Source organism: Terrapene carolina, unplaced genomic scaffold (genome assembly GCF_002925995.2).
Source record: "Terrapene carolina triunguis isolate 2854851 unplaced genomic scaffold, T_m_triunguis-2.0 Scaffold180, whole genome shotgun sequence".
In the NCBI taxonomy this organism is placed as follows: Eukaryota; Metazoa; Chordata; order Testudines; family Emydidae; genus Terrapene; species Terrapene triunguis.
Genome location: NW_020664531.1, coordinates 6,851,335 through 6,863,605, shown reverse-complemented (window position 1 = coordinate 6,863,605; position 12,271 = coordinate 6,851,335). Strand labels below are relative to the sequence as shown.

At 42.2% G+C, this 12,271-nt stretch overlaps 1 protein-coding gene across 1 annotated transcript in view; it reads left to right on the top strand.

Moving 5' to 3' along the window:
• Window positions 1-12,271, top strand: part of LOC112109441 (tensin-3) — a 352,165-nt gene that overhangs the window by 164,713 nt on the left and 175,181 nt on the right. Inside the window, exon 6 of the mRNA XM_026654112.2 lies at window positions 3,152-3,193. Within this exon, the coding sequence (XP_026509897.1) occupies window positions 3,152-3,193 (42 nt within the window). The remainder of the gene's footprint in view (window positions 1-3,151; window positions 3,194-12,271) is intronic.

Below are 12,271 nucleotides of genomic sequence, written 5' to 3'. Positions count from 1 at the left end.
ATAAAAACTTGACATGTGCCTGTTTATCTCTGCAGATCAACATAAATTGCCATCTCCCTACTGTCCCTTTCTGAATGAGCATTTTAGCTAGGGTGTACATCAACACATATGGTTAAGGTTGCTGTATGTCTCTATTCTAAATGTCCTTTTTCATTTGCTTATAAGGACATCAAACTTTCATAATTGCTGCATGGTGTCCAATGCTGAATTATTAATGGCATGATGGCTGCAAGTAGATTTCTTTGACACATAAGTCTGTGCTGGCATGTTTCCAGAGTAAGAGAATCTCAGACATATTGTGCCCAATCATTTTTCAACACTTTATCTAAAGGAACAGATTCCATGCCATGGTCTGACCCCTTGGAACTGAGCTGGGAGCACAAAGATGCTGTAAACAACCCAGAGAACTCCCCAGCTGGGGATTCCTCCAGAGTTTGGTAGCTGGCATAGCTGGCTCCACCTGCTCCTGGAGGATCCAACACAGAGATCATGCAAGGGGTGTTCTGGAGAGACGGAGGTGTGGCCAGAGGGCTACTGCACCATTCTCAGCTAGTATATAGTCTGTAGGGGACCATAGGCAGACAGCATACTTTAGGGCATGCTTAGTTTATGAGAGAAGACCTTGATTTTATTTTCATGTTTCTAAGGAAGAATTGTAAGAAAATAGAATTTTAAAACCAATGGAAAGACACCCTTGCTGTTACAGCTGCCCTGCCCCGCCTATCTCCTGTATATAAAAAGCTTCTATTGCTGCTGTTGTGCATCAGTTCCTATTCATATTAGCCACCATTATGCTGAAAGTGGGGGAAGAGGGGACTTTTAGCCATTTATACAGAGAATTATTTCCGCATGAATTTTCAGTACAATGACTGCTCTGTTAGGGATTTAATTTTTTAATACTAATCCAGATAATTATTTAATCATAATGATTCTGGTTATCCTTGTTGTTACCAGTGTATCAAAGTGTTCTTTGTTAATCTTTATCGAGCTGTGAGAGTGGTTATGGCTTAGTGCAGGATGTATGTGCTGTCAAATTCTATGCAGGCACATTAAGTGGGTACTGCTAATAAGTATATTTTACGTACTTCAGACATTAAACTGCATTTGCAGTTAAGATAAAATCTGAACTTCCGGCAGGTTTATATTTCCTCTTTCCTGAAGATGGTAGAAAATCTGCCTCTAATGAGAGAAGACTCTCATCTCCGGTGACTGCCCAACAAAAAGAATAGAAAATAATAAAACTGCACCTTCCAGGTCAACGCTGCACTCATTTGCCAATCCGTGGAGTCAGATTTGCAATTCTCTCCCATTCTGATTCTATTGTGACTTGGTCGGGTGGCACAAGTTCCTGGTCATGCGAGTATATTGGAGCAGTTCTAATCTCTCTTGGGCAGTGGCTGGTACTCCAGCCTTGTGCAAACATTGTATTCGTGTGTTTACATTTTGCAAAGTCTTTATAGTTAACATTGATCAAGTTGCAAGCTTGTTCAAAGCCTTGAAGCTGCAGGTTAAACTCACCCCAGTCAGCAAGGTGATTCAACAGAAGGAATCACATTTTCTTTTTCTTCTTACTGTGCCTGTGCCATTTTAAACTGGGCTGAGTGTTTTCCCAGCATCAGGAACTGGTCTTCAGTGGAGATGTGCTTGAGCAATGGAACCATCTTTTGTCTTGGAGAGCTCTTTTCAGATTAAGTAAGTGTCTCAAGACTGAATTCTCTTTACTCAACACTGAGTTAGTGCATGGCTCTGTGTCCGCAAGTGCTATGACAGTGAGAAGAAGGGTTGTGCTGTCTACTTTCATCTCCTCATTCCCTGTCCCTTTAGTCTGTACTTTAATTGGAGAGGATAAAACTGAACTTGCAATTGGATATTGTATTGTTTTGCATTTCTTGTTCTAAGCTCTTGTGTAGTGTTGCTGAGTGCCATTTAATAGCTGCCATATTTTACCCCAGATGTGACTGCATTTCAGTGATGGGTGAAGTGATCCCTATTCTGTATAGCGTTTGCAAATCGGGTTCACAGTTTGTGTAGTGATTTTGGATCCCTTAGGATAGAAGGCACAGATGAATATAAACTATGATTATAACACTCTTTTATTACAAAAGCAAAATATCTACCCTCACCTTTTCTTTGAGCTCTTCTCTGCCAGATGTCTGAAATTGACTTTGCAGATTTTACCCAGAATCCAGCCTCTTCCCAGGATATCCATCTTTCTAGGGGTTTAAAGCTTGACTGCTGTTTTATGCATGATGGGCTCTTTGTACATAGGCATAATTCGTTTAGTTTAAAATTTGGTAAGTTTCTCTCTCTAACATGTGAAGGCTGCTTGGCTCTAGTAATTCTGCTGTGTATTTAGCAAAATAAAATGTTTCTGCTGCCATCCTATTGTAACCTCATATTGCAAGATCGTTAAACTGGTGTATCTTCTCACCTGAGAGGCCAAATTCTGTCCTTAATGCAATCCTTTACAACCACATTGTAGTCATTGAGCCTGAATCACCACTACATTACCCTTGTTTCAGACTAGTGTAACTCTATTGATTATTACAGTGGCATAAGTCTGGAATAATGCTGTAGTCAATCAAGCCCAGTGAGTCAAGGCAGAATTTTGTCCATATTGATTAATAGGCTAGCTTTAATTTTTATTAAAAAAAAATGTTGCTAATTGAGTTTATTTCTAAACTAAAATAGACATGAATCTCTACATTTTCAAAGCTGTGTGCGGTATTTAGTACCACGAACACCTAAAGGGAAAGACCTAACTTCCCTCCTTAGTACGCACGTATACGTGTGTTTTGCATCTGGTAGCAAAGAATGAGAACGTGAAAGGGTAAAATGGGAGTTGCACCGCTAAATCACGCATACCACAATGAAAATTCACTCCTTGACATTGTTTTTCTGTCTCCAACATGTTAGTCCTCTCTTATTGTAGAAGTAACTGTATGCCAGAACTTTGGAATAAGAGAGTCCCTGTAGTTAGTAGAACTCAGAAGCTCACACAACGTAAGATTAATTTCCATTTGTGTGTCTGTTTCAGTGACATTTGCTTGTTGGGTGGGAGAGGTATGGGGGGAGCTTTTTTAAACATGTATTTTAAAAAGTATTGGAAAAGATTAAATTGATTTTAATCATTTATTTTTATTCTTCACAGCCTGATAACTCTGAGACCTTTATGAGTCATGTAACCAGAACTGTAAGTAATCCATTTTGATTAGTCTTTTTGATTTGCTTAACCTGATTTAGATTTCAGTCTGTAGTTGCACATTTTTATTACATCTTCACAGAACTATTACTGCTAGTTGTTCTTCAAAGCACAGGCAGTTAGCATATTTAAGGGAAGCAGGTTTGGGTTAAAATAACTGGTGGTAATGCCAAAGGGTTTTTTTTTTGCAGTTTTTCCAGGAACTTTTGCAGTGGACTTGGGCCTTTCTTGCCTTCTATCAGACAAAAACTTCCGAGGGAGGAGAAGAAAAAAGAAATGGCGAAAACACACATGCTCACATTTTTACTCTGAAAAGGAAATCAAAGATCCTATGGCACTTTTTTAGGAATAAGGGTGCTTGTTAATCCTTGAGTTCTTGGCAATGCACAATTCATATCTTTATCTCTCTGTATATATCTGTGGTTGGCAAAGTATCTTGGGATGAAAGTGCTATATACATGAAAGATATCATGGGCATCAAATAAGGTGTATGCATATTACTCATGAAGACTTGTGATTGTTTTGTACTGAAGCACTCTTTCAGCTTTGGTTCAAATAGCACCAAGTGCAGTTAGAAGATGGGGAGATGCTGCCCTTTGGTAAATGCTGTGGAAAAATATGTGAACTGAATAATATTGTATGTATCAATACTGACCAACTCTGTAAGTGCACCCTCCTTCCCCATTTATCCTTTAGCATGAGTCCAGGTTCAGATTTAATAACTAAACCCGGAGTACTAAGGAAAACTTACCCAACACAAATTGGGTCAGAATTAGAAGCCATTTTAACCCCTTTTTGCTTTGTCTTTCAGTGAGACAGTAAAGTGAGCTAGCATCTTTAAAGGGTTTCACTTTGTGTTGTCTAAGAGCATTGATAAGAATTCTAGGTATAGCAATTATTGGAACACCAGGAAGCAGCTAAATTATCTGGTGACAAGACATTTCCATGAATTAAAATATTTAATGTTTCTCCCAGACTCTCACCCCTCCCCCTATTCTTAGTTGGACAGATTACCTAAAATTAAGAAAAAACACCCCAAAATATCCCTCTTGTCAAATTCATATACTTGAATGAACAATTTCACAGCTCTCCCCTAATATAACTAATATGAAACAAAATCACAAGATAAACGGTGTAAAAATAATTACAGATTACTTTCTATTGTTAGAACAAGCTCTTAACTTCAGAGTGTTTTTATGTTTGCACTAGTTGCTTATTAGATGAGCCAAGGTCAACCTCCTTTGTACGTATGGTAACTCATGCACAGCCAGCTATTTTTGAGCACAATTAAAGTGGCAGGCCACACTATTTCAACTGACTCTTCTGGTGTATACACCTTCACATAGAGTAGTATCTTGGATCAATAAATTGCCCATTAGTTCACTGCTTGAAAAATTTCCCTGTTACCTTCCATGGGACTATACCTACTAGCCAGTGATTGACATGGAAGATGAAAGGGGGTCTGGCCACCAGACAGTTCTGGTTGTAGCACCACTGCATAAACTCTAGCCCTCAGTGCAGATTTTAGAAAGGGGAAAGATGGTGGGATTGATACCAGTGTGCTATCCCTAGACCCTGTGTTGGTATCAGTCTTTTACATGATCCTCTAACTAGTACATGTACGATAAACTGTGTTGGAATGGTGTAAATTCTCTTTCTCTTTTCCTCACCATCTTCCAGTGCCTCCTAGCTCTTAGGAAGGGAAAGGGTCTGTTTCTCTTGTTTAGCATCCTGACTGCTGAGTGAATATCTTCAGTAGCCACCTCTGTAGCTTCATGGGAAACCTATGAGCAGCAGCTAAGAAAATGTGGCCTGATTCATGACAGTGCCACTTCTGCTCACAAGGTTCTGAATGACACTTGTGAAGCTGACTAGAGTCTAGTTAATTTCCTTCAGCTATTGTTTGGGAGCAGCTGCTGAGAAACTTGTGACATTTGCCGGCAACCTCAGGAAGACAGCACTGGATTTTCTTACATTTAAAAGGTATCTTCACAACCATATGGATTAGAACCTTAATTTTTTAACATGAAAGTTTGAATGCTGGAGAAGTTGTTGAATAAGGCTTCTTACGTACCAAGAAAAGTTCTACCTGCTAGTTCAGTTTTTCAAGTCCTTCCTTGGTGTGCATACTCCTTTGTAATAAAATAGGTGGGATGCAAATGTTTGACTGAAAAGCAATTTCAAGCCATGATAGCAAGAAGTGTTTTCCTATTCACAGTTTATGTGCCATCACTTCATTGGCAATAAAACTCTCAATCACATGCTATCTATTTATTGGTATTATGAAGGATCCCACAATATTCTACAAACATTAATGACTTAAGCCTCAGAACATGTCTGTGAATTAGGCACTTTTAAAAGATCAGACCCAGGGTCACATAACAGATCTGTGATTGAACCAGGAGCAAAGCTCAAGAGATCTGACTTCCAGTCCTCTGTTCAAACCACCAAATATTGCTTCTTTCCCATTATATTGGACAATATGAATGTATTTTTTCAAAAGTAATAATCACTGTAGGACCGAGGGAATGTGCTTTATACACCACTGATTCACACCTTCTGTGTAGTGGTTGTGTTAACAGTCACATCCTTAAACCACACCAGTTTTGAATTAATGCAGCCGAGTTTATATCCTGTCATGTCTCTTGTGATGAATTAGGTTGCCTGTGGATAGTAATTATTCAGGAAGCTGCCTATAACCTCTGGAGTAATAACAAGAACTCTACTACAACTGGAGCCTCAGATAGCACTGTTGAATTCACCCTGGTAATGTGTTTGGTTTCAAATAGCTGACTAGCTTGATAACTCCTAACATGATACTTCACATGATCACATCTAAATCCAGTAGCAGCATTTTGCACTCAGATTTGCTCTGCGACTCTGCTCTCTACACTTGTGCAGAACTTCCACGAACATCAGTGCAGATCTGAGAGCAGAATTGTTTACTAGCAAAAGTTTAGTCTTTTGGCCAGAGGGTGTAAGAGGGCTGGTTTCTGCTTGTGCAGTGCAAAGTGTACTTAAACCAGCCAGAGAGCTCCCCTCATGAATTTTCCCTGTGCAGGGGAATTTCTTGCCAGAGTAAGACTGGCAGAGGCAGCTATGCCACCTCCTGCGCCAGCTCCACCACCGCTGTGCAAGGCTCTCAACTGGCATGATGTCACTGAGGGACCTTCCACAAGTGGCATAAATGAAAGTTGTCCCTTTAAAGCAGCAGCTTTAGCTTACGCTGAGGCTTGGTGGCTAAGAATCCGGGAGCCTGTCAGCGTTTTCCTTGGCTGCCATGGAGAGCCAAGCATAGAGTGTTTTTAAAATGATATTGTCAGCGTTTGTAGAAGAGTTTGCCTAAATTTACCCCCTACTGGTGCAGGAATGGCTCCTTCCTGCACCGTAGAGTCCCACTGTGCCTGTGGGGAAGGGAGACTGCTTTAATTCCTACCAAGGATTCCATGGAAGCCAATGGGAATGTGCTGAATCAGCACTTGCCACCCCAGTCATGCTCACTTTTGGAGTATTCCTGACACTTCTCAGGCCTCAAATGAGGGAGAGATTCTGGGAACCCTGACAACAGAAGCCAGCATAGACCCAATGTTTGGTCTGCCTTGGGATAGCAAACTGTCCATGTGACTGTTGGTTTTCTTCTCAAGAGCTTTGTAGATTGCAGCTTGTGCTTTGTCTAGTCCCCCCCCCCCCAGCAATCATCTGGCAATACTGTGGTGCCAGAGAATCTTGTTGCAGTTTTGTTTTATGTCTGGATTGACTCTCCTGGTCTCTTAGTTATTCTCTTTGTAGGCTGTCTTCCTGTGATGTGGGTTGAGACAAGTGGCTGAGTGTATCTTCGCATTGTTTGGTGAATATTTGCACTTCTCTTTTGTTGGACTGAGTTGTAGTGGGGATTTAGACTGTATGCTTATATGAGTTCTCTGGTTTTGCATGGATGTTGTGTAATAAGGGGAGATGCACATTTCTTCCTGGCAAATAATCAAAAACTCTCTTTAGGACCTTTGATTAGACCAGGGGTCGGCAACCTTTCAGAAGTGGTGTGCCGAGTCTTCATTTATTCACTCTAATTTAAGGTTTTCTGTGCCAGTAATGCATTTTAACGTTTTTAGAAGGTCTCTTTCTATAAGTCTATAATATATAACTAAACTATTGTTGTATGTAAAGTAAATAAGGTTTTTAAAATGTTTAAGAAGCTTATTTAAAATTAAATTAAAATGCAGAGCCCCCCGGACTAGTGGCCAGGACCAGAGCAGTGTGAGTGCCACTGAAAATCAGTTCACGTGCCGCCTTCGGCACGCGTGCCATAGGTTGCCTACCCCTGGATTAGACACAATATATATGCCATTGTCAGTCTCTGCTCAGGAGAAGCCTAAGGACTGGTCCTACAAGTTACAATGGAAGTACATTAGCAATGTTGACTGAGCACATTGCTTGCATACGCTATACTTGTCTATGAACAGTTCCTTTTGTATGCATGAGCTCAAAAATTAACAAAGAATTAAAACAAAAAATGCTGGGAGCACAGGGAAATGACGTCCCCTCTACCTGGGACGAAGATGCTACACAGACACAGAGGGAAAGAGGGACAGGTTAACAATGTCTCTCAAAACTGAACTTCACCAATATAGTCTGGACTAACTCCTAAGGGAGCGAATCCTATCCAGGTCTCCTTGGCCAAAATACATGTGAGAGTGCGTGTGAGAATGAAGCAGGGAGGTTGAGAAGGCCTCGTGTTTGAAAACTAGATGACAGGATCATGTTGAATTCTTCCAGAGCTCCCCAAAACAATACACTAAATATGAAAACCAGCTGCACATATTGTAAAGGACATTGACCTTCCTAACAAGTAATTGAAATTGGGATGTGCAAGGTGGCTGACATTACTATGAGGATTGTGGGTAACTTTTCACTTTCTGACTTCTAATTTTTATTTTGAATGTACAGCTGTTATGAGCAAAATCTTTAAAGGGGCCTCAACCTGGCCTCTATAGTCGCACCTGTAACCTGGGAGTTGAACATATAAATACTGCTGTTTACATTCACAATTGCCTGTAGTTGATTGCAGACATACAAATCAAAGCCTTTTAAAAATCTGTGGCCCATAATGCAACATTAGATTTGTGTTTTTTAATTTAATTTCTTGTATAAAAAATATAGCTGTGGCACTATGAAGTTGTGGAATTTTATTTTGCAGATTTTTTGCTGTGTAGGCACATGAAAATATCCAGGTTTGGTATTGTGGAATTATGCAAGTCAATAGCAATAACACAGGCAATAGCGTAACAATGTTTTTAGTTCTTGTGCACAAAAGTCCATTTTAATGTCTTGACTTTATTTTAAAATATTTTTTTCAAATATGACCATAAAGTTCAGTCGCTTTGAGTTATTTTTGCATTCTGCAGAAATTCTTAATAGGTTTTTTAAAATTGGACACATCACAATTATGGCTTTTTGTCTTACCCACCTGACAGCTATGGCTGAATAGGTTTTATTCAAACTTTAAAACCCTCAACTGAAACAGAAATTAAATTGGCAGGAATGAGTGTGCAGAAACAAGTATTGGGGAACTGGTAGTGAAAATGGACTTGCAACCTTTCTGATAGCATTCATGAGAGAATACAGTAGTTGACGACATTGTCAGGTTCTCTCTTTAAGTAAAGAGATTGGCAGCAGTAGTGAGTAAACCTCTTCATTAGAGACCCAGGCTAGATTTTCAGAAGAGCTCAGCTTTCATTTAGGCACCTTTCATTTAGGCAATTTTCAGAAGTCCTAGGCACACTGCAGCTCCCATTTAAAAACAATAGGGGCTGCTGGGTGCTGAGCCCGTCTGAAATTCAGACCACTTTGTTTAGGTGCCTAAAGGGGAGCTGAGCACTTTGAAAATTTGACTGCATATCACTTGCAGTGACTCCCCAGTTGTGACTTTTTAAACTTCCCCTTGCTATTTCTGCTGTTGATTAGTGTCTGAGCAGCTGCCAGACCCTGCTGTAGCAGAAGACACATGAGTGCAGCTATCTCTTGTTGAAGCAACTTACCTCACATCAATGGCTATTATAGCAAGCACCTAAGACTGGCCAGCCATCCAGATTACTTGATTGTCTGAATGTTGTGACACTTGTTTTTATAAAAAAGGAGATGCCATTTCATTTCTGTAGGCTAGGTGTGTTACGGTGAAACTTCTTGATTTCGTTTTTTTTTTTTTTTTAATCTTGTTGGTGATTGAATATATATTTTGTGTCTGTGATTTTGATATCATGCTTTCAAGGTACTTTCACTAGTTGTTAGGACAATATCAAAAACTGTTCCGTTCACCTGTGGTTCTTAGAGCTTGTTACCTCCCTGTCAGCTTACAGGAGAGGAGCACTTTATAATAATAATATTGAAATAATAACTACCAAAAAAAGCAAGGGGCAGGCATGGGAACCTTTATTTGTCCTGTCACTATTGTACTTGCAAATCTATCAAGGTACTTACATGGCCTACATCACTGTAATACCTGAACATCTCTCTCATGAATAGATTTTATCTTTAGCATCACCCCTATGAGGTAGGGACGTACTATCCTCATTTAACAGATGGGGAACTGAGGCATGGGGTAGGTTAAGGGTCTTAAGCAAAGTCCCACAGGCAGGCTGTGGTTGAGCTGAGAACTGACCCCAGGTCTCCCTAGTACCCTAACCACTAGACCAACGGTTCTCAAACTGTGGGTAAGGACCCCAAAGTAGGTCATGACCCCGTTTTAATGGGGTCACCAGGGCTGGCGTTAGACTTGCTGGGGCTGGGGGCTGAAGCCCTAGCCCCACCACCCAGGGCTGAGGGCTTCAGCCCTGGGTGGCAGGGCTCAAGTTACAGCCTCCCTCCCCCTTGGGCTGAAGCTGTTGGGTTTTGACTTTGGCCCTCCAGCCTGGGGCAGTGAGGCTTGGACTTGGGCTTTGGCTTCCCACCTAGGGCGGCAGGGCTAAGGCAGGCTCAGGCTTCTGCTCCCACTCCTGGGGTCATGTAGTAATTTTTGTTATCAGAAGGGGGCCGTGGTGCAATGAAGTTTGAGAACCTTGCACTAGACCAGGGGTCTCAAACTCAAATGACCACAAGGGCCACATGAGGACTAGTACATTGGCCCGAGGGCTGCATTTACTGACACCTCCCCCGCGCCGCCCTTGGCCCCGCCCCCACTCCACTCCTTCCATGAGGCCCCGCCCCTGCCCCGCCTCTTCCCACCCCTTCCCTGCCCCCATTCCTACCCCTTCCCTGAAATCCCCACCCCAACTCTGCCCCCTGCGTGCCCCCAGGGGGTGCAGGAGGGGTGTGAGGTGTGGCGGGGGCTCAGGGCAGGGAGTTGGGTGCAGGAGGGGGGAGGGGTGCGGCAGGGGGTCAGGGCAGGGGGTTGGGGTGCAGGAGGGGTGCAGCAGGGGGCTCAGGGCAGGGGGTTGGGGTGCAGGGTGCAGCAGGGGGCTCAGGGCAGGGGGTCAGGGTGCGGAGTGCAGCAGGGGGCTCAGGGCAGGGGATCAGGGTGCAGGACGGGTGCAGCAGGGGGCTCAGGGCAGTGGGTTGGGGTGCAGGAGGGGTACAGCAGGGGGCTCCGGTAAGGGAGTTGGGGTGCAGAAGCGGTGTAGGATGCAGCAGGGGGCTCAGGGAACGGAGTTGGGGTGCAGGAGGGGTTCAGGGGGCGGGTTCTGGCCCGACGGGCACCGGGGGCAGGGCAGGCAGGCAGGCAGGCAGGCAGGGAGCCTGCCCTGCCCCTGGTGCGTGTCGGGCCGGAGCCGCTCTAGGTAAACACTGGGGAGGGCGGGGGGGGCCGCAGAAAAAAACCCCGCGGGCCGCGTGTTTCAGACCCCTGCACTAGACCATCCTTCCTGCTCAAATACTTCCCAGTAACCTTAGAAGAATACAAATACAAGAGCATTTTGTATTAAATGTTTTATTTTGAAATTGCAAACTTGCCATTTGCCCAATTATGCCTGCCCTCTACAATGTTAACAGACATGGCTTTGACTACCATCCTCAAAATAGCCTTCTCTGGAAATGCATTTGCTGTTTAAAATAAATGTATGTTTGTTCCTGTAAGTGGGAAACATTATTCAAAACTCTGTGTACATTTTTCTGTTTTTGCGAATCAAATTAAATAAACCTTTCAGTGTAACTATTTGTTAAGTTTGGCAACTTAGTGATTCTAAAGACCATAAAATATCTGTCCTAGAGATGTGGTGATGAGAAATATATAAAAGAAAATTTCATTTTGCATGTGAGGAATTCAGCTTTGAAGAACCAAACACAGTATGTTCCCTGGGGTCTCAGCCTGCTCTTATTCACTGGCAAAACTGAGTCTCATCTGAACCCTAGACTACTCACTAAGGGCCTGATCCTGCAAAACTCACTGATTTCGCTGTGAGTTCTCTGCACTGAGGCATTGCAGAATCAAGCTTTAAGAACGTGCATTGTATTGTAAATAGTACAGAAAATTCATGGCTGTAAAATAATCATGAAATAAAAATCACCCATGCCTCATCCTTCTTACTTAAACATGGACTTTGAATGTTTCTGCTTTCGGTTGTCATAGCTGGCGAGGCCCCTGATAGCAGCAAAAGCTTGCTGCTTACCTTTTGGTTGTTGTTTTTAAATTCCTGAAAGAACGTGCTTCAGCTCCAGTGCACTTTATGGATAGAAGACCTAAATGTCCTGGGAACACTTACTGTTACAGTAAATGAGAAAACAAGACTTTTTTTTTTTTTTACAGTTTTGCACAGAACCAAAATAAAAATGTACAGCCAAACCAATAACCTGCTACTTACAGAAGAAATAGCTATAAATTCATGTTCTCCAGGAAGCCAGCTCCCAAAGAGACATGTTCAGTGGTTTAAAAAAAATTATTGCAGGAATAGATACAAATTTGACTGTGTTACCATGTATCTAGTAGGCAGGAAACTCTCCTTTTTTCATTAGGGATAATTCTGAAACCAGGGAGGCCAGAAGATTATGCAAAGTTTAGTCCTGACACAAGACATTTGAACATGTGTTGCTCTGTAGCTTCTAAAAGCTGCTATTAACATAGAAGTCACCATAATGGAACAG